Source organism: Typopeltis vanoorti, chromosome 8, assembly GCF_054136105.1.
Source record: "Typopeltis vanoorti isolate ZY-2024b chromosome 8, IOZ_Tvanoo_1.0, whole genome shotgun sequence".
Lineage (NCBI taxonomy): Eukaryota > Metazoa > Arthropoda > Arachnida > Uropygi > Thelyphonidae > Typopeltis > Typopeltis vanoorti.
The window spans coordinates 125,299,616-125,322,634 of record NC_143556.1 but is presented as its reverse complement, the minus strand read 5'-3'; the positions used below and the strand labels follow the sequence as shown (position 1 = coordinate 125,322,634).

The 23,019-nt window shown below is 33.6% G+C and overlaps 1 protein-coding gene across 4 annotated transcripts in view; it reads right to left on the bottom strand.

Moving 5' to 3' along the window:
- The window catches only part of LOC150104333 (atrial natriuretic peptide receptor 1-like), a 263,087-nt gene that overhangs the window by 8,901 nt on the left and 231,167 nt on the right, over positions 1 to 23,019 (bottom strand). For 3 of the 4 annotated variants that reach the window (XR_016548692.1, XM_090396922.1, XM_090396923.1), the window contains exons 13-18: positions 21,511 to 21,676; positions 16,355 to 16,507; positions 11,975 to 12,143; positions 8,989 to 9,138; positions 4,420 to 4,543; positions 233 to 301 (exon numbers count right to left, since the gene is read on the bottom strand). Coding sequence is in view for 3 of the 4 variants with exons in the window: in XM_090396922.1 (XP_090253048.1) it covers positions 233 to 301; positions 4,420 to 4,543; positions 8,989 to 9,138; positions 11,975 to 12,143; positions 16,355 to 16,507; positions 21,511 to 21,676 (831 nt within the window). In the remaining variant the exon portion in view is untranslated. The remainder of the gene's footprint in view (positions 1 to 232; positions 302 to 4,419; positions 4,544 to 8,988; positions 9,139 to 11,974; positions 12,144 to 16,354; positions 16,508 to 21,510; positions 21,677 to 23,019) is intronic. The other variant, XM_090396924.1, reaches the window with a different exon arrangement.

The window sequence follows — 23,019 nt, the reverse complement described above, 5'->3', positions numbered from 1 at the left end:
AACTTACGATGTCTTCATTTCTTATATGATCTAATTTTGTGCATTCTTTAATCTCATTTCTGCAGCTGGTAATTTACTTTTATCTTTCTTTTTAACAGTCCATATTTCTTAACCACATATCAGGGGGAGTGGCCATTTTTAACTTAAAGATTTTGGATGTGAGAGACAAAATTCTAGTTTATGAGCAATTGTAACGAACAAATGTTTAACATGTTGAACAAAAGTAACTTACCTTATATACATCAAAATGCTCGATAATCGAATCGAAACAAGTGTAGAGATCATTCAGGAGGTCCACCACCTGCAAGTAAAAACTTCTTTTCATTTGCCACAAGCGTGCATTATATATCAATCATAGTCAGTGCCGCGCTGTGGGTAGGAGACGTCCTTGTGCAAAACTTTTTTCAGCGTCCCCATAAAATAAGTTTCCATAAAAAATCTTTGCGGAAAATTTTACTTTATTAAAAGTACAAAACAGTTTATACGCATACATAAAAATAAATTTTATTTAACAGTAGTAGAACATTGTAATCACTGAAATTCATTAATAAGGAATTTTTAATAATAAACATTTTCAAAAATGTTTATTCCTTAATATATAAATACAACAGAATATATATATATATATATATATATATATATATATATAAACAAAAATTACTTTTATTTTAATATAAAAAGAAATATTACATAACAAAGATAATTTGTAGATATGCTTTTAAATATATAACTATTAGTATAATGTAGATTTATTTTGCATATTTATCCGTCTTGCTTTAGCCGCCACAAAATTTTTAATATCTGTAATGTCTTAATGAATCCATAATATTATTTTCAATTGATATAATTGATAAATCCGTTAGACGCTCTCCAGACATTGTTGACTGCAAATAATATTTTATTAGTTTCAGTTTTGAAAAACTTCTTTCCCCTGATGCTACGGATATTGGTGATGTTAAATAAATACGCATCACAATCGCAGTATTCGGAAACGTGTCAGTTGATTTATTTTCGTATAGATAATTTAAAACATTCTGAGGAGCAGACTCTTTTTTAATAAAACATTGCAAAGTTTTTAATTTCTCAAATAAAGTCATACCATCAATATCGCGATTGTCGGAATCTTCATTGTCGCTCAGTTTTAAGTTCAAATCTTTACAATGTTTCATTAAATCTTCATCGCTCCAATCTTTTAATTTGCTAATGTCTCTTATAACTTTAAAGTCCTCGCTATGTTGTTTTAAGAGTATGAATCTTTCCATAACTGAAGTTATTGTCGTGTAGAAAATCGCGAAGAAAAAATTTATTTTAAAATTTTGTTTAGGATTATGCCTTGTCTCATCTGATACTGCGTAACGAAACATTTTTGTTCTTTCGCGAATGTCTGGAAAAATAGGATCAGTATTAAGATTGCTTGCTACTTCTTTTGCAGTTCGAATAATATTTTCAAAATATTGGTCTATTCGGCGAGTATTTAATTCTTGTATAACATAATCAAGATTTTCTGCAATTTTTCCTATATCAAATATCGGATTCGGCATTATTTTGCTTGCAACGTTTACGAGACTTAAAATTTCGTACCAAACATGAATAGAGCAAATACTTTAAACGAATAAATCTTTGAAATTAAGTTGTCTGCTTGAACTCTAGAATCGATATCTTTAGTTTCCTCTTCCGTAATATCAAAAAGAGCCTGGTAAATTTCCTTGATATTATTTTTAAGTCGCCTTATTGCTTCTACTCTACTTTCCCACCTAGTAGCAGAAAGTGGTTTCGAATTTAAAACACGAATATGTTTTTTTTTTTTTTTTATTATAGCCGAACGCTTCACAGATATTGAAAAATAATTATACAATTCCTGTATTAGCCACCCAAAATTTACAGTTTCACAGGATATCTTATCTGCATCATTAACTACCAATTTTAATGAATGAGCAGCACACGGAATAAAAAAAGTCCTTGAATTTATTTCGAGGATTTTTTCTGCAATCCATTATGTTTACTTCGCATATTTGAACAGTTAACATAAGCTTGGTCGCGTAAACCAGAAATGTTAATATTCAATAATTTTTTATAAATTGAAATAGTCCTTGCCCAGTGGTATCTTCTGCAGATTGAAAACCCAAAAAATATTCATGAATTTCTGCTATATTGTACCTTTATTTTGATTAACAAATCTAATAACAATAGATAATTATTCTGTGTGGCTTCTATCCGGGGTAGTGTCAAGAATTAATGAATGAATGAATGAATAATGCCGGCCTGGCTGGCCGAGTGGTTAGCATATTCGCTCTCTAGCCAAAAGGCTGCGGGTTCGAATCCTGCCATGGGAATGATTCGAAACCAGTGGTGGTGGTGGTCGGCGGTAGATGGTGTTGAGGTAGTTGTGGTCAGTTGGTGGATAATTAGTGAATCAGTGCTGGAAGAAGTTGTAGAGCAGGTGCCCTCCCTCGATGAGTCTTTGGACTCCCTGGAGGTGTCAAATAATGATAATAATAATATTTCGCCTCTTTAATCATTTCTAAACTTTTTTGTTTTATAGCTTCAGAAATTATACGGATGATTTCATTTTGTATTTTATCACCTAAATAATTAACAATGTTCCTTTTTTTGTGATGTTTGGATGCGATGCAAGTGTTCTGCATTATCCAATCAAATTTAGCGACAGTTTCTACTAACTTTAAAAAATTGCAGTTATCATTTTCAAAACATTTTTGTGAAGAACCTTTAAAAGCTATAACACTGTCTTGATAAATATTGTATTATTTAGATTAACCGTTCTATAACAGATTGCCAATATTTTTTCACAGTTTCATATAATCTTTGGTGTGTGCAATCAATAGTGCATTTCTTAATCAACGACATTTTAAGTTCGCTCTATTTTGAACACTTTTTAATGTGCGCGGAACTTGTCTCGTGTATTTTTAGTACATGACTCAAATGTTGCCAATTGTTACAACCGTATTCATTTACCGGACTGCATAATACTGAAAGTATTATGCAGTCCGGTAAATGTATATAGGTTCAGCTGTCAATGTTTCCTTGGTGCTGTTGAATACCACAGTGAAATTTACACGAAAAGCAAGCGCAGCATAAGGAAGAATATTCGAGGTACCAGTAGAAATTGGATTGTCTCATTTAGTAATGTCAGGTTTCTTCAAGAAGGGAAAAACCTTAAGCGTGGAAAGAATAAAACTAGGAAATAAAACTAACTGCGAAGAAACAGGATTGCTGTTTGAATCGAATTTCTCAATTGCAGTCATATAGCTAGTCAAATGAAATGAAATGGCAGTGGAAGGCTAGAGCAGTAATTACAGCAACTTGCATTACTGTTACATTGGTTGGTGGACAGCAAAGTTGAAACACCATTGTGCTACGAGGGCGACATTAGTTTGAATAAAAGGAAGCATACTGCATGTTTCGAATAGGTAAAACAACATGAATGGAACCCATATAATGGAGCATTGTAAATGTAATTTTTTCTAAACTTTAGATTTAGAATAGAGAAGAATCGAATTTTTCAGGTGAGTTCAAGAGGGTCGTTTTCAGTGTATTGGAAATGTCATTAAAGTACGTTACTGAACAGTTTCTTTCTGCAACATATCTAGTTAAAATAAGATTATTTCATTCTGATACTCGAAAGCGTTGCCACCTAAATGTACAGTTTATTTTAGAATTTTTTTACAATTTTACACTGTTTCTAGGTAAATGACTTCCTGCAGAAATAAAACATCGGAAAGTATTCATGGCCTGGGAACACCCCTAATTTTAATTTTCGAGTAGAACAATAGGGGCAAATATATCAAGAGCAATGTAATAAAGATAATACACGAACCACTGTAGATATTGTAGTACTCAGTGTAATTTCCAGCTTATCGCAGCTATGTTTCGCATAAATGAAGGGTAAATTAGGTCCAGTGGAATACTCAACTTACTGTTTCGTCACACAAAGCTGTGGTACCAGTAGAAATTGGATTGTCTTGTCTGAGTTTTGTAATCTCACAAAGATTAGAAACTTCAATATTTTTGCAACACAGCTTGTAATTAGCATATATATCGAAGCGAAAGGTTTACCTCCTTACACAACACCTTGACATTTCTTACGCTGTAGTAATTGATAAGGGAAAATTAGTGTTTCAGCACCACTTTAGTACTACGATACTTTCTAAAATAGCCGTCTATAACATATTTAAATAAATATTAGAACGTCTGATGAATGCAAAGTTCTAGTAAAATATGTAGTAATCAAATAGACTTATAATTTCCCTTGTTGAAGAGATTCCTTTGATCATTTGATTTCCAATAATAGAAATCCTTTTCCTGGATTTATGCTTGGAACACTCGCCTTTGTATCGTCTAAATAAATATATATTTCAAGGGTAACAAGAAAAAATAGGTTAAGAAGGATCATTCATTTACCTGCATCGGCGTACTTTGAGCAGAGAGTGATGTAAATCCGACAATATCGCTGAAGTAAATTGTAACACTGTCGAAGGCTTCTGCGGTAACAGCATTTCCCCCAATCAGCTGGCTGGCAACCGACCTAAGAGACAAAAATTTGCGTGATCAAAGCAGTGATTTCCTTACCAAACATACTTCATAAACTGCATGTAATCCCTCCTTACACGACACGCTGCCCAGTTAGCCAGCTCTAAATTCGAAATGCTTAGAGTAATGCATAGGAAAACCGCTATGATCGTAACAAATATAAAGCTATACGAGGCTACACATCGTTCAGAATGTGAAAGAATATGTAGTAAAAGATAATAGAAGCCGCATAAATTAAAAGCAGATTTCTGAAAGAGGGCTATAGATAGTATATATATATAAACAAAATTGCTGTTTTGCGATGAAAAAGTGTTCAAAGTTTAGTGTAGTTACAGAAGTGTCTCTCTTTTGCTCATATTTTAAATCGAAATTGGTTCGAGTAAGTAGAAAAGTGTTACTATTATTTTGATTGATCGAAAGAGTGGCATCAGACTTGTTCTGTAAGAACAAGTCTGATGCCAATTATGGATACCCCAAGGAAAGACGGGTATGCATAAGATACATATTTGTGTGAAGAGCGTAATTTAAAAATAAGACTTCAGAATGGCATTTCAAGAGAAATATATACTTGATAAATTACAGTTATAAATACAAGGTATTAATTTCCCGACGGTTCTGGAAGTCAAACCGAACATAATTTTCTATTATTGAATTGAGAATTTTAGTACAAAAGACATTAACTGTGTCTGTGGACACCGTTTACTGCCTTGTATCGAATTATATACCTTGCACAATATTCGGAGGCTTATGTTTTTCGTTAGAAAAAATTATGATAAAGTAAATTCCATACTATACTTAAGATAATGCATTCTAATTACTCACTTTATTTTTTTATCTCCCAACTCCAAAAAAATCCTTGACATTGATGCGAAAGATGAAAAACATGCTGAAAGAATATTAATCTACTAAGGTTTGGTGCGGTTCTTTCGTTTAAGCCTAATCTGAGTAGTCTTTAGCGGTTTCGCATGTTAAGTGCAGCGATAAGGTCTTCCTCTGTCATGTAACTAGCTAAACTGCCTTTTGTTGAAATACGAGTAATATGACAGGAATAGACTTCAGGTCCTTTCAAAAAAAAAAAAAAAAAGAGGACGGATTCGCCCCTAAGGGAAAAATTGAGCCTTTGTGCATAATATATTTTATTTTAGTTGTGTTGTTGAACAAAATTATTAGCTAGATTTAATTGGACCACAGTGGTGCATCAGTTAAATGATAGCTTCTCCCTTCAATGCAGTTATTACAATAATCTTGACTGTTTAGCGGTCAAGGAAGATGGATTAAGAAGGCTTACTTAAGTTAGCGATAGACAAGCATTACATCATCTGGTGTGAGCTGGAATCTAGCAAGATCAGTTACATAGTGGGGTAATCATAAAAGAGTAATCATAATGTGAGACTATAATTATCCAAATATTGATTGGGTCACAGTAGAATCTCATGAGAAGAATGAAACTGCAGTTATTGAACTCCCTCAAGCATCATGTGACAGAAGGAACTCGAGGTCAAAGAGTTAGATTTGATTATAGTATCAGAAAGCGTTTCAGTTAAAGACTTAACTATTTTGCCTCCGGTTGATGACAGTGATCATGCGGTATTCACATGGGAAGTGACTACTCTTATAAATGTTCCATCCAGAAAAGGCTACATGCTGGACTACAAAGCAAGAAATTATGACCAACTGAGGAGTATACTGAATTCAGTGCAATGGGATCGGTTGCTGGATTGGAAGAATATCGACAGTTCATGGGAAGCATTTAAACAATACTTAAATGATGCGATATCAGAATGTGTCACGAGAGTTCGAAGAATAAATAGAGTAGGAGACAAAATGGCTGTGCAATCTTATTAAACAAGATATTCGTAAGAAAAGGATGCTGTGGAAGGAATACCGTGTGCATAAGGATGATGACCGTTATGAAAATTATAAGCAGTAGGCTAGAATAGTCAACTGTTGGACGGAAAGCAAAGTCTGAGTATGAAAAGGAACTGGCTCTGCCTGCTAAAGAAACCCACAAGCCTACTATCGATATGCTACAAGTAAAAGCAAGTATGAATATGAAAAGATAACTCTTCTAAATCCAGATGGAGCGAGGATTACAGATGCAGAAGAGGTTGTTCAGTTAATGAGTGCCCATTTTGTTAAAAGCTATCAACCCGGTGTTCGCGACATTGAGCTCACCGCTACCTCTTCACTGGATGAAGAAACTCGGTTGTATGAGGACGAGGTGTTAGAGCACGAACTGAATAAGAATTCAGCAATAGGGACTGATGGGATTCATATTCTTAATATGAATCTCAGAACAGGGAAGATTTCTCAGGAATGGAAAGAATGTATGGAATTCCATTGCACAAGGGTAGCGCAAAGACCGACGTATCCAACTATCACCCAATTAGTATCTCAGGAGTGGTGAAGATTTTGGAAAAATTGGTTACGACTGGAATTCAGAAATGGGTTGGAAATGAATCTCTACTTTGCAATGAGCAACATGGTTTACTAAGGGAAGGTAATGTTTTAGCAACTTGCACACATTCTTTATTAATATTATCTTTGAACTAGACAAGGGGAATGAATATGCTATGATACGTTTGGATTTTGCCAAGGCTTCTAACAGAATACATCCTGGAAGACTGTTGCATAAATTGGAGAAAATGGGTTTGGGTTATACAATATTAGCGTGAATAAGAGAACTGATTGACAAATATCAAAAAGTGGTATACTGGGGATGTGAGTCTGCAAAATTTAAGGTGACCATTGGTGTTCCACAAGGATCAATGCTTGGTACACTGCTATTTAATCTGTACATTAATGATATTTGGAAGGATTTGGACAAGCAACATACTGCTATTTGCTGATGATGCAAAGATAGGTAGGGTAATCAGGAATGCTGCTGATATGCAGTACTTGCAGAATGATTTGAATAGGCTTGTAATTGTGGGCATGGGAAAATGGATGTCAATAAATGTAAAGTCATTCACTTCGGCATGATTTGATATCCAATGCCGTATTATATTGGTGGGATTACACTAGAAGAAACAGATGAAGCAAGGGATCTTAGAGTGTTAGTAGATAGGAAGTTGAAGTTCAGTGGCCATGTAGCAAAGATTGCAAATACGACTTAAAAGATAATCGCAAAGCTGAAACGAACGTTCATATGTAAAGATAAGGATGTCATTTTGCCTCCTTACAAAGCTTTGATAAGATCTCACTTCGATTATTGTGCGCAGCTCTGGTCCGATGTATCCTGGTTTCCGTTGAGATTCTGATATATTGCAGAGAGTACAAAGCAGAGTGTTAAAAATTATATCAAGATTGTGTAATACTGATTATGAAGACAGATTGAGAAGAAAGAGGGGTTATGTGATCGAGACTTACAAACTTATGAAAGGATCATACAGGATTTCAATTTATGGAGGATGGGGAAAGGACATCCTTGGAAGCTGAGAATGAATGCCGCTAAGAAGGGGGATAGGGCTAGATTTTTCTCTCATAGGGTGGTGCGTGATTGGAATGGATTGCTTTTGGATGTTGCGAGTGCAGTGTGAATAAATTCAAGAATAAGTATGATAACTGGTGCTTGTAGTATGTGGCCTCCTTCGATGAGACCCTGGGGATCTCTCTTAATATTAATAATAATAACGAAGTCAAACTGATACCATTCTATTCAAACTGAATCCATACTACCTGATCTTACTTTATTTTTATATATTGAATAATTCCAACTTCTCTGCGTGTCAACATATTTAAACATTCATCAGCATGCTAAAAGTTTTTTTTTTTTTTTTTTTTGTGACACAGATTTTAGTTCTTCTGCTTTTATTATTTCCCTAGTTATTCTAACGCTTGAAAGCAATTAGGTAGATTAAAAACCCTTAACCAAAATCAATAATTATAATCAATTTAGTTTAATCCTGTATCCAAGTGTGAGTAAACAAAGTTTGCACCATATTCAGTCCTGAAGATATTTTCAGGAGCAAACTTTGTTTGCTCACACTTGGATAAAGGATTGAACTAAATTTAGTATAGTCTAACCAAGTGAAAAACAAACTTTCAAAATCAATAACTGCGACTTATTAAAGCTCTTTTTTATTTGAATGCGAATTGCTCAAATGAAAATATCATTTATAAAACAGTGTTATTTAAAAAAAGTCGTTAAAATTATCTTAGCAATCGGGTAACATTTAGTTTCTATTTCATTGGTTCATTAATCACAGATACCTCAGGGTGTTATTAGTATTTCTAATAAACTATTGCAAATAGTAATGAGTGAAACTGAAAAGAATTTCCTCTTTAATGTTTCACTCCTGCACTAATGTGATAGTGGGTTTTTCATTTCATCAATGGACTATATGCAAACAAACAATTTGTGTTAATGTTTAATCTAAGTTTAATTTTCGTATTAGAAGGATAACTAAAAATAAACGTATTTAATAGTTTGTGATATACTTAGGCAACAACTGGTACAGAAGGTTTTCTGCCTTTCTTTTCTCTTCGAGGTAATCTGCAGTTCTTTCCTCTACTAGCGCTTCCAAGTTGTTGGCATACTGCTCCATTCTGGACAGTAGATTATCAAGAATGTTGTGGCTCTGATTATCTCTGCGAATAAATTAAAAATTACTATCTTTGCTTTGTCTTCTTAAATCAATATCTTAATGAATTGTAAGATTTACATTTCCGACATTTTATTAAAAATATTTTTTCACTCTGATACGCGAGCAGCTACCGAACTGGTTTGCGGGATAAGAAGGAAAAAAAAAAAAAAAAGCCCTCTTCGTCACTCCCTTACCTAGTTTAACGGTTTCCTTTAAGACTACGAGCAGTCAGAAAATTGCATACTAAGCTGATTTTATCTTAACAATAAACAAAAATAAATCACAGGGAGTCAAGTTGAGTGCAACCGTGCCCTTGTCATAAATTCCTGTACAGACAATTCAGTGGTGAGTTAGCCATTTTGGTGATGTGCCAAATCTTCATTAAGTGCAATGAGAGCACCTAATGATTGACAATTGGGAATTAGGGGACAAATTCTCCAGGCACGTCTTCTTGGTAGTAAAAGATCCAGTAATCCAAGCCATGTTTAAATGGACCTTCCTGGTTCTTTTGACGCAGTTATAACTGTTGAAAACGAAGTAAAGATGTTCAAAGCAGAATTAGTTATTATAATAAACTTGATACAACTAACGTTGACTTTCATAAAACTCATTGAACCACAATTCAGTTAAACCACATGCTTATAGCCAATTACATCTTCCAGCGTTTTGCATAAAAACACTGGAAAATATAATAGAAACATTTCTATTCACATAAGTGGTTATGTGATTAGAAATTAGTGAATTTCGTAATAAATTAGTTAATAGTGACACTAATTATGGCGTTGCACAAAAGTGTTCAACCCGGAATATGAATTTAGGTTAGAGCATCGTTTCTTAATAATTTTGTCAGAAACACGTTTTCTTAATGAATCTAGTCTTTTAGATAATAGGAGAGCCAATGCATTTCCACGATCCCAACTGAAAGTGAGAAAATACATACAAAATAATAAACGCGAGAAAATGTAAACAAAATCTTAATTCATAGTATATTTTATACTGTTGTAGATTGTCTGTCATGAAACCGCAGCAGAGAACATCGCAAATACTGTACATACTAATATATTCATGAAGTTAGCTAAAGTGCATATAAATTCACAACAGCAATAACTCAGCAGTTTATTGTCAAAATTTAAGAAGAATTATTTTCATTAGTTAAATAAAATGATTTTTTAGAGTCCGTGTGTTAAATTGCTGCTATGACGCTGGATGGAACCCCGAGATGACAGATTTTTTTTGTCATTAAGAACAGTGTCGGCTCTAGAGAACCTCTCTTTTCTACAGACAACGGTTTGTGTCGGATTCTCATTGAAATAAATCAATGTAAGTAGTACAAGAAGTTGGCTATTACGGGCGAGCTGCACCTATGGCTTAGGAAACTCTTGCACTTTCGAGTTTTGAAACTGAGACAGTTTCAAAACTCGAAACTAGTTGGAAACATGTCAATCCCTACCATTTTCTGGCAAGAGCACAAAACTTCTTAAATATTTACTGCCCTTAAACATATTTCATAGTTAAAAAAATTAAATAAATTGGATTAGAAAACCCTCCTAATTATGTGGCTTCTCCCAAATTGATTTTTCTCCGCTCTTTCATAAAATATTTAAAATTGCGCAACGGTAAACAGAAATGATATTTAACGATACCGTGGACTCAAATCATTTCTTTAATTGCATGAATAATTAAGTTATTTCCACTGTATCGAAGCCGAATCCATTTCTTTTTTAATGTTCGGTTGATGAAAATGGGAAGGAATCAATTACATTTTCATTTCCAAATATTATGTTACACTACTCATATAATACTGCAGAATAGTAAGAAAACACTGGTCCAATCGATAAAGCCAAAACAGAAAAGTAGATAATGCTCATTGAAACACGGGCTAATGATTCCACAATACTTCCGTAACGGGAATTTTCTGCGCTGATGCACTACGTTTATGTAGCAAGTAATATTAGAGGTAGATCTCTCACACCTGCTTAGAGAATGAATGTGATTGAAGGCCTATTTACACAAAACCGTTTAGAGCAACTTCATAAAACAGAAGATTAGGACTTTATCCACTTGTAAACACCTATCATCTCTTAAAAGATTTAGGAGTTGGCTGACCGCAAATCTGTTTGACAACGATCCCATGAAAGCATTAACCCTACATCATAATTCCAAAACTCATGTAAGTGATTGCATTTGGTCGCGTAGAATCGATTATTCATAGCCAGCTCTATAAGCAACGAAGCTCTATATACACGTCAATGCTTCTATCCCCAAATCAGTATCGATGTATATATGCTTTTATATTTGAACCATAATAAAGCTGTAATAAATTTAAGCCCACGTTTGAGTTATTTCAAGGAAGCATTGCAATTTCTTAGCAACCCTCTCGATTTTTTTCATGTATTTATACACTATAGAAGGTGAGATGTATTTCCAACTCGTTTTGAGAACGTTTACCTTTTTTAAATATTAATTCACAACTATTCCCTCCAAAGAATCCTAAAACTATTTATGATTCATTTCAAAGTAAATAGTATGAATGGTTTTAATCTTAGTTATTAAAGAATTATGCTCGATAAAAAAGTTTGGGAAGCTCCAGGTGATTAAAGCGTTTCAAAATTTAAACAAAAATTGCTTTGAGTGGGGAAAGTGAAATGCAGTATTGAACAGCTTTAGGATCAAAGTTTATATACAGTCAATGTTTCAGGAATTGAAATCGAAATTAGTCCAACAGCAAACGGGTTAGAATTAGTATTAAAAATAGAGCATAATGAATACATTTACCAGTATACCGAACTTTTTGTTTTTAAAAAATATCACTATTTAGGTGCTGATAAGGCAGACATTACTTATTGATTCTTCTAATAATCGTCTTGAGAGACTGAAAATCTGGTCTTTCTGAAGGATCATCGGCCCAGCATCTTCTGATAGTGTGCATTACTTCTTCATCGCAGATCTCATCGTTAAGTATGGGACGAAACGCTGGCTGCTTGCGTAGTTTGACCTGCTCAATTATTTCTGGAAATGAAATGAAGTTCACATTATGACCTTCGGACTTTCTTAGCAATTAAAATATAAACACATTAATACGTTTTTAGAAAGAGCCTACTAAGCCTCCTTTTAAATGAACATAATTGTTCTCATTTGATGCGCTTAATTTATTATGAATAAGTTTTTCTAACATCTTGGATATCTTGGAAAAATTCTGAATGAATTTGAATACACAGTTACATTCTGTAGATGCTAAATTGGGTGTGTGCCTCCGTTTTTACGCAATCGCTGCTCTTGTGCAATGAATCTCCCGCATCCGTGTTCACTGCTCTCGTGCCTTCGACTGTTACCATTCTCCCAGGGGAAAAGCCGTTTTAATTTATTAATGTATCTATATTTTGTATTTTTTTTAATGAATTGGGCAGGAATTTGAGTTAAACTACGTTCCCTTAATTTTCAGTGAAAACTACTGGGCCTTTCAATTTCGCTTGAGAATATGCAATTTTAAATTTATACAGCACTACTGTTGGAGAAAGATTACATAGTGCTAAACATTATATTTTTCTAGCACGAAAAATTCATTATCACTGTAATAACATGGAAATACGGTAAGTGTCCACAAATGAAGCAGTCACATTTGCAATCGAATATATACATATATAGAATATTACAAGTGATCATTACACATTCAAACACTTATGAGAAAAAATCTGAACCTTCGAATAAATGTTATGAATTGTTATGAAGACGGTTGTAGAGATAATGCAGTGCATTTGCCTTTGAGGAAGATTTCAATTAATGTTTATAACTCATTTAATTCAGAGTTATAAACATTAGATCCTAACCTCTGAAGAACTATCAGAAATAAGTTTCATGAATCCTGCTCTGCTCTGCTTTCTCAAGGGACTGAGAGTATACACACCCAGATGACAAAGTCTAAGTTATGAAACTCCTGCTGCATGCGATAGAACTTAGAAACATTTTATAATAAAAGGGTGAAGACAATCATTTCTCGACTGAATGATCATTGTAATACAGTTATGTCAGAGAGGGCTGCAAAATTTTACAATATTTATTTGTTAATTTTTCATGTATATAGTAAACTGAGTAAATTATTTTAAATTTTAGTGCAAGTCGCTGTCAGAAATACTTAATGTTTAGTAAATTTACACTGACTGCGTTTCACAAAAATCTTATTAAAATAACTGAGGGGCGTTTATATGGAAATTGGATATCTGGTTTAAAATGGCTACAAATAAAAACTGATAACTGTACGTGATCAAACTCAATCCCATAGCTTCAGTTAAAGTTTCGCCCGTGGAAAGATGCACGAGCTGCTTGTTCCAAAAGGCGAACTTTTCATGCGGTATTGCGTTCGAAGTTTCCTTATCAGAATAAGAAAAGGGAATTCATCAAATGGATATTGAAAGCTACAATTCGCCAAAGTGCTTTAATGAACTATGGAAGGGAGTGATGCTTCTAGAACAAGAGGACAGAATGTTGCATGAGTATGATTGATTTGTAGCTTTAAAAGCAACAGAAAAGCTTGTAAACTGCTGGATTGCGAGTAGTATTATTTAAGAGTTGTATATTATTTAAGAAAAAGTGGTTCATAGAATGGCATTTGTGGATAGAAGTTCTCTATAGAATATTAGTGCTACAATAACAAAATGTTGAAGAAGTAGAAAATAAAATTAAGTGATTTTTTAATCAGCTTTAGATTACAACTTTGCGTTTTGAAGTATGTTCTTTGGCTAGAAATGTATCAAGAAAGACTGCCAGTTGTTTTTCAAACTCCAGTATAACTGGCGCTTGAGAAACTACGCTTACAGATCCTAGCAGAAGAATTATTACCGCGAATGGACAGGTATAAGGAGGATTAGAGGAAGCTCGCAATATACTGCCGGAAACGAACACTGATATACTCCAATCTCTAAGAAATGTGTTGCTAAGCTTTTAGAAGTGTATGTTGTCAATTGTTTTTAGCAGATACGATACTAAGACGAAACGTTTCCTTCTCACATGCATTCTCAGAATGTGTAAGCATTTATAAGATATAAGGCTTCTCTATCCATACTTAAATTATTTGTTGACTTTGCCTGGGCGGGAGTTTAATCAAATTTGGCATTCGGATCTTTTCGTGAATATCTCGAAACACTTCAGTTTTTGTCTTAATAAACTTTTTTAAGAACGCCATCTGATTGGATGAAACCTAATAAAAGTTTGAATTTAGGATATTTGAAACACGCCAGTGGAGTTTAGTTTTGGTTTCATTATGCGCATTTTATTGTAAAAATATTTTATTTAATAATTCAGCACTTACCGAAGGGAGTAGGATCATTTGTTTGTGACAAAACTGCCTGCACTGCATAAGCTAACAACGGGCTGACATTCCTGTAAAGGCGATATAAAGCATGTAGAGGTCTTTGTCTTTCCAATAACTTAATTTTGTCAATCATGATCGTTCTCGCAATAATAACGGAAACAGACAATCAAATATTCAACTCCTCAAATTATATACATGGCTTCATCCTTTATCCAAGTGTAAGCAAACAAAGTTTGCGCCTGAAGTGTCTTCAGGACTGGGGCAACTCATGGCAAAGGTGGACTGACTTCGCATCACTTGCCTTAGTATCCCATAATGCAAAACATCTCCCCTTGCAGACGTGTATAATACTATGCATTATGGGAAGGGTCACTACCCAGACCGTTTTCCTGTTTAAGTGCGGGTTTACCTCTCCAAAAACTCGTACGGTCAGCCAGATCAACGAGTGACTTGAGTGATCATTATGGATTCAGTGGAGAAGCATTTAGCGTTTTAAAGAACTATAACATTCTCGTCGACTTATTTATGTGATGGGCTTCAAGTATTTTGTGGATGACCATAATAAGATTAAAAAAAAACGAAGTGTAGTATCTTTTGAAGTGTAGAATTTTAGTTTGTTTATTGTACAGAACCAGAAACTATGGCCAAATTTGGTAATTATTTTCCAATGCTATTAAAGTGTTTTCTTAAATTATCATCTAGGATAAATATTTGCTACGTACACAGAATACCTGACTATCTTATGTTATTTATAATAAACAGAAATGAAAATATGTTGCATCTTACATTTCAGATGAAATGAGTCCAGTTTTGATCTGATTCAGCTCCACAAAACACAAGAACCAAAATATTAATGAACTAATACTATTTTGGGAATAACTTCGACAAAGGGCCCACTGTTTACCTAGATTTTAATTAGGACATTCTAAGCTTATACAAGTAATTCAATTTACACACAAAAGGATCGTTTTGGCAAATAAATGTTGAGTGGAGTGACAGTAATGAGCAATTTGCATAGAACGCTAAGACAGTGAGAATGTGCTCGCAATCCTAAACTATTGTTATTGGTTGTTCACAATAATGGGTGCAGAATACAATGCAGTGCAGCATGTCACTTTCCTCGTTTACTAATAGGGATTTATTGGAGTTATACGACAATCTTCTAATATGTATCTTCTGCGTTCATTTTTGAAAAAATTCTTGCAGTTAATTTTTTGCATCCAGAAAATCAAAAATTTAAGAAAATGGTAATTATCAGACAAATTAACCAGCATAACAAAAGGTAAACTAGTGCTTTCTTGTTTTACACAGACCGTATTATGCATAATAATTATTAGTAGAAAAAGTAGTGGTGCTTCGTTTTGCAATAGCATTAATCCTTGTTATGTATCACAAGTCAAAAGTATTCGCAAAGTATTAAAACAAAGAAAGTACAAGTGCGCTCTTTATTGATATCGTCCGCTGTAAGTTTTGAATACTTTGGATTCAATGGCGCACAAATGTTTGGATGCATGCCGTGGAAAAAATGATTAGTGAGCCAAGTACGCACTCCAATCTTCAACTCTCGAAGTCAGTTAAAATAACCACCTTTCAAAAAAACCACAACCGACTTAAATGTTCTCATCAGTGTCGTGATAATTTTCCATCAAATGAATCCACTCCTATACATTTCGCTACCCGAAACATTGTCACCATGCGCTGTAAGCTCATGATTAATTCCTTTGAATGAATTATCAAATCATTCACTCAAAGGAACGTAAAGTGGTGTGTTCACTGCTGGGTGCAGAAATATCAATGAAACAAATAGAAAAAGCAAAAACTGCCGATACTTTCTAACTTGACTTCGTATAAGGATATGTAACAACTAAAGCACTTTACTTTAATCGCTGCCAGATGATTATTAAGATCATACCTTTTGGACTTATCTCTACTTCAAGATGGAATGGTCCTTGTCTTGTCACGATCTCATGAGCAATGATAGCAAAAGAATAGACGTCGCCTTTAGGAGTTCCTTCTAGAGGAGGGCAATCCATTCTTAAGAGTTCTGGTGAGGTCCACAACATTTCTGAGAATTAAATATGAAAAAATTATGTTTTCATTAATTACTGTAGTAGTGGAAAAATGATCTCACATTAACTGACTTTTGGTGTTCTACTGCCTTTTCGAAGTCGTTAATAGTTTGATTTCTTACACATGTTATAGCAAGAAGACTGTACTATACATAGTCTTGGTATCAATTCAAAAACACACTGAAGTTGCGATTAAATGTTTTAAATGCAATGTCTCAGTTTTTTATTTATTGATACAAGGACACTCCACCGATTACGAGAAATTCGATGCGACTTACTTAACGTTAGTACTGAATGAAAACCTTTTTCTTTCACATTTCATTATTTTCTTACAAAATATCCATGTTTTACTTACCATGAAAATTTCAGGGATGATTTCAGAGGCATAAAATACTGAACATATTACTGATATCTAGCTGGAAAGCGTCATCCATCAATTTATGACACACACACACACACACATATATATATATATGTGTGTGTGTGTCATTTCTCTTCTTGTTGACTGTGCGTTGCAAATTTCATTTATTTGTTTTATATTTACTTCGTTAACCTTCTCACTCTCTCTCGTCTTTGGATTTCGAGCACGTTTTGGGTTCTATCTCATATCTCAGCCTGTTGTACCTGTTTATGAAAATCTACAACGCAAATGCTACCTCCTTTACTTTTCCTCTTTTTTCTCGCTGTAACGCTTAGTTGTATTTCAATATCATTATCTTAAGATTCACTTCTCTAGTCTGCCTCACGTATCAGACCAGAACATTATATCTCCGGGTTGCAAAAGTGTAAAACTCTTATATGTATCTGCGTTCAGTTGAGAGGCGTTACGTTCGTATCGTTATTTGTAGTTTTTCTCACAACTTTGCAAACATCGAAGACTGGCTTGTTGGACAAATGCTATAAGATCAACTGATGTCTGTAAATTTCTTCGCAATTATCTTTCATCTATTGCTCTAATAACAATATTATTATATAAAAAGCTGCTAACAAAATTATGTTAATTCGTATGCCGAATATTTCTCTCATCGACTCAATCTTATCCCTTAACTCCTACTACAAAAGTCAGACAAGTCTGTAATTTGAAATGGCACATACTTGCCATTATCTCACTCGTATTTGGAATTGTTCCAAATGAGTTGCAATGAAATGAACCTGATTTTCAGGTTCTAGATTAGACATTTTAAAACAAATTAATACGGCATAAAATAGGGTATATGACTACAACATATACAAACTACTTCGAGCAGTGGTGCACTCAAGATTTAATCTTGGGGGACCGATTTGAAAATAGAAACTACACATTACATACGACCTACACCTAGGCATCTGCAGTGATTCCCAATACATGATACCCGTGATCTCCTCTGGCCCAGCTCGGGCAAACGAAGTAACGCTCGGTCCACCCGATCACTACTTCGTTCACAGCGGTTGTGATTCCCGAGAGCTATAGGGTATTCCCACCTTATGTGACTGCTAATTCATAAGTACGAGTAGTATAGAAATAGAAGAAACGACACAACATAAATAAAAAATGAAATTTAATTTGGAAAAGATTTTTGGAAAATTTTCTAGTGTTTTTCCTTTTTCTTTTTTGGGAGCAGGTCCCTTCCCCCCCCCGCCCCACCACTGATTTCGAGCATATTGTCATATATGCCATCCAGTCTTTTATTTTTATTAGGTTTTTATCAGGTTAAGTTATCAAGTTAAGATTGTCAGGTTAAGTTATCAGGTTAAGATTGATTTTATTGATATGTTTTCACATATCAATAAAATCAATCTTAACCTGTTGAAAAAAGTCTGGAAATCATTTGCACATTCTGAAAGCTGAACTTTACTTGCTTATAGAATGCAGTGTCTTCTCTCATGCTAAGTTATTGGTCGTAACATTCTACTCAGATAACCTTACTTCGTCTAAGCTGTGCATTATTAACACATGAATTTAAATTTTTTATTTTCAGTTTAAAAAACCTTCACAAAATTAATAGCAAATTTAAAAATAATAAAATCATATATTATATGTTCAATAAAATGTATTCAATAAAATAAAATGCAATAATATATATTGAATTTTAAATGTATAAGTTAATATTTAAATAATATTACGACGAGGAGTTATTTTATTTTACTTTTCAAATTAAAAACATTTCCTAGCCTCCCCTCGTAAAACAAATCTTGATCCTCACACACATACACCACTACAGAATAGCGTACATTCTTAACTACGTTTAAATGGAAGGCTCCGCAAAGTTGAAGCAGTTTTGATAATGAACAATAACCAGTGCTGCAAAAACTAAATCATAAAGACTGCGAATTTCAAGTTCTTTGAATAAATCTCAGACAAAAAATGCAGGTGCTAAATGATATCTATTGTTAACCCAGAATTACTCACAATATTGTATTAACATACGGAATGAAAATTCATTCTAAATGTTAATTTCTAGGAAAAAAAAAAACGTTTTCCCAATAAGTGCTCAAGCAGTTGCGTAAGGAAGAAATTCAATTCAATAGTAAAGAATATATTTATATAACAAAAGAAAAACAGTACAAAAATGAATGGAATTTGTTAAAACGCATTAGTGTAACACGCAGTCTCATTATGTACAGACTAATGACACACACACACACACACATCTATATCTATCTATATATATATATATCTATATATATATATATATAGATAGATGTGTGTTATTATTATTATTATTATATATTATTATTATTATTATTATATATAATAATAATAATAGGCTCTTCTCTAATTTCTTAAGTTAGTAGATCATTGACTCATTTACATAGCATGACAATTTTTGCAGAATAGTTCTAATATTTTGAAGTCTTAGGTCAAGTATAAACCCAGTTATGAACTACAAGGTTTAAAATTAGCTTTGTTTTTCTTTAAAAAAATATTTTATAATCAATGATTTATTCTTAAAATATTTAATCATCCATTTATGTTCAACAAAAATATTAATAATATACATAGTTTTACACATAAATCTTTGTTTGGTTCTTGTTTTATTAAGCCGTCCATGTATGAGGTTGTTTGATTATGGCTGAGGGACTAAAGGCTATAATGCCAGTATATTGAGCGTGTGTTCAATCGGGAGAAAAGACCTCCCACTTTCGTAAGAAACTGACTATTTCTGAAAAAAAATCCTTACGGGTGGAACATTATGGATCTAAACACTACAATTCAAAATAATTGCGAAAAGATCATTTTATTCAGGTTCGTATCCTAGAGGGTAATCGAAGCTGTTCATTATGGATAGGCGTATTGAACGACTATCCATATATTGTTACCTAATATATGGATACTTAGTAAGTACCCAATATCCATATATAATGGCGGATGGACGACAAATTATTTTGATATATAACGCCTTTTTATTTTCCCAAAAAGGACGGCTGAGTTCCTTAACATAAACCCATTTAGAAAATCGGTGAGTAGTCCGTCTGCCTTAGCCGTCACGATTAGCTAAACCCAAGGTGGCCAAAGACGTTTAGGTCATTGGGGTGGATGACTGCCACTATTTCTGGATTTTAACTTTTATTTTTGTTTGAAGGAATGCGTTTTTGGGTGATTTTCTGTTTCAAAGATCGGGTGGAACATTATGGTTCTAAACACTACAATTCAAAATAATTGGGAAAAGATCATTGTTATTGAATCGACTTTCAGATTTTTTTGTCTGAAGGCTACGATGAGATAAATTCAGACATCGCCAATATGAAGAGGAAATAAGAAAGAAAAAAGAAAAGAAATTCATGAGCAGTCATATCGAAGTAGCTTGCCTCTGTACAAGATCAATTTAACACATTTCAAAACCAGTGCGACTGACCAGTGAACGTTTAATAAAAAAAGCATCACCATAGAAATGGTATGCAAACTGCAGCGCAACAAATGCTGTTGATCATGGTGAAGTGAGGTATTACCACAGGTCTGGAAAGAAGGAAATGGGAGTAACTTCAACAGGCCAGGAGGTGAATTTTTAAGGGGTCTTTGAAGTGATTTGATATGTGTATTGGTAGGGTCAGTGTAAGGGACGGTAGACTATGACAGACTCCTTAAAAACGTCACCTCCTGGCGTATTGAAGTTACTAATAAACTAAAACCACATAATTCTAACCCCCCCCATATATATGTATTACATAAAATTCATAAACGGAAATGTGCCATTACGCCCAGTTGTAGGTACTATTGATTCCCCTACAAACAAATTAGCCAAATATTTAGCAAATGTGCTTTTCCAATATACTGGCACCCACGTCACATATACAAAAACTCGCATATTAAAAACTGTACACGTATTGCTTAATAATGTGCAATTTGTGTATAAATTAACATAATCGAAGTGAGGAAATATTGGTTTTCATTGCGTTGAGCCAGAACCATCACAGGACAACATTTTGCCACACTAGCTTTCATTGGTCCTCCATTCAAATACCAAATTCTATCACGTATGGTCTGCGCTATTTATAATAAACCAAGTCATAACCCAGTTATGCTTAAGGTGTGATTCTTCCAATATTGTTGATCATTCACCACCATTCTTTTCCGAAATGTTAGTCAACTAATCTACAAAGTAATAATCTTTTGAGATGATAACATCATATCCTTATAAAAAATAAAAATCTATTTGCCTTAATAAACTACCGTAATATAGTTAATTCTTTATTTGATACATCCTGGAAATAAAGATCTTTTATTTATCAAGTGACATTCGATACACTGTTGATGCGTGTATATTTATAGGGTACGGTTTTAGAGAGTTTATTTAAGATTTAAACAAGTCAGAATGGACTATTACAAGGAAAGAACTAATAAGTTTTTAGTACCACACAGATCAGCAATGGCATATTTCGTTAATCAATTATATGAATTATTTATCTTAATATCAGATATTATCATCTATACTGATGATAATGTTCTAACGAAATTTTAAATATGTATTTGAAGTATTTTTTTAAATATGAAATTGTGAGAAGAGAAATGCAGACTCACTTCTCCAATAAGCGTAGCTGTTTTCACTGCAGATATCATCAGATAATCTTAAACTGTGAATTCCAAAGTCGGTAATCTTCAGCACAAATCTGCTATCGACAACACAGTTCGAAGATTTCAAGTTTCCATGAGATCGGATTTCACTAGCGTGTAGGTATGACATTCCCTAAACCAGAAAAGAGAACGGTTAGACAGTTTTAGTGCGAAATATGGAGAGTAAATATAAAATGGAAACAAACTACTTTTTAATAACCATGACAAATTTTAAGTAATATTTGAGAATAGCAATCATAAGCTCAGCTTGCTCTAATTAATTCTGACTCACATCTACATAATTAACATAACTTTCGGACTGAGAAATAAGTATTTTTCCCCTACTGCGAAAGAATGTGACATTTGTATGTTACAAATTTCACCTAAATAAAACGTAACCTTTCTGATTCGCGTAAAGTTTTCATCTGTTCTGATGTTCGCAATGAACTAGATAAAACTATATTTGATTTCATTAATTCTAGAGCTAGCTGATCTTTTGACATAACAGATGGCGTAATAGCAAAAATGAAAGAACTATGGCTGAATACCAACTTCCGAAAAAATACCAAGAAATTTCCTGCTTGTATTTTGAGAAAAAAACACTGGAAAAAAAAAACTGAAATTTTCCAATGACCGCTTTTTGATTACAGAAATCTTTAGAATAGAGATTTTTTGAGGATCCAAAACGAACCTCTTAGTTTTTCTCTTACTCTCAAAATAAAAATCATTGCATATGAAATAACCCAAAAAGTGAATACTGTGTCGACGAATACCATACCTTCTCTAACTTGCAACTTCTCAATAACCCAATCATAAATAATTGAAATCTTTCTCTTGTATCAAGAGTTACACTTCTCTTGCCAACTCTCCAGCTATATTCTGGAGCGTGGTCCGTGAAATTTAATCCTTACGTTCGCAGTATTTTTTTTTTTTTATGTTACTCCTCTTACTTCAGGATCAACGAGAAACATTTAATTATATTTTACACTAATTTAAAATAACGGAATGAGGATGTTGTTCTCAGTAAATTACATTCTGTTTAAGGAATTTTCAGGGAAATCAGTGTGTAAAAGATAAAGTAAAAGGTAGATTATTGATAGCAGGAGATCCGTGAAGAATTTACGATCCTAGCAATGAGCGATCTTAAAAATAAAGATAATTCTGAGGATCTTTTGTATTCGCATTTTATTAATACATTTTAAAGTTTCAATGTCAAATATTCCCTCAAATGCACTGGCTTTCGTCACTGGAAACTAATATTATAAATGATATTAACAGAGTTGCATGTCGAAAGCCAATCGATCATTGGAAAAGTAATGGTCTCGAAGACAATGTCTATTTTCTAATTACGACAGGTTTTCTCGATTTTCAAAATGCCCCCCCCCCACCCTTCAGGACTAACAGAATTTAATAATTCAATTTAGTAGGGCGTGTTCCTATTAAATATCTCGATCGAATGAAAGTGAGGATACATTA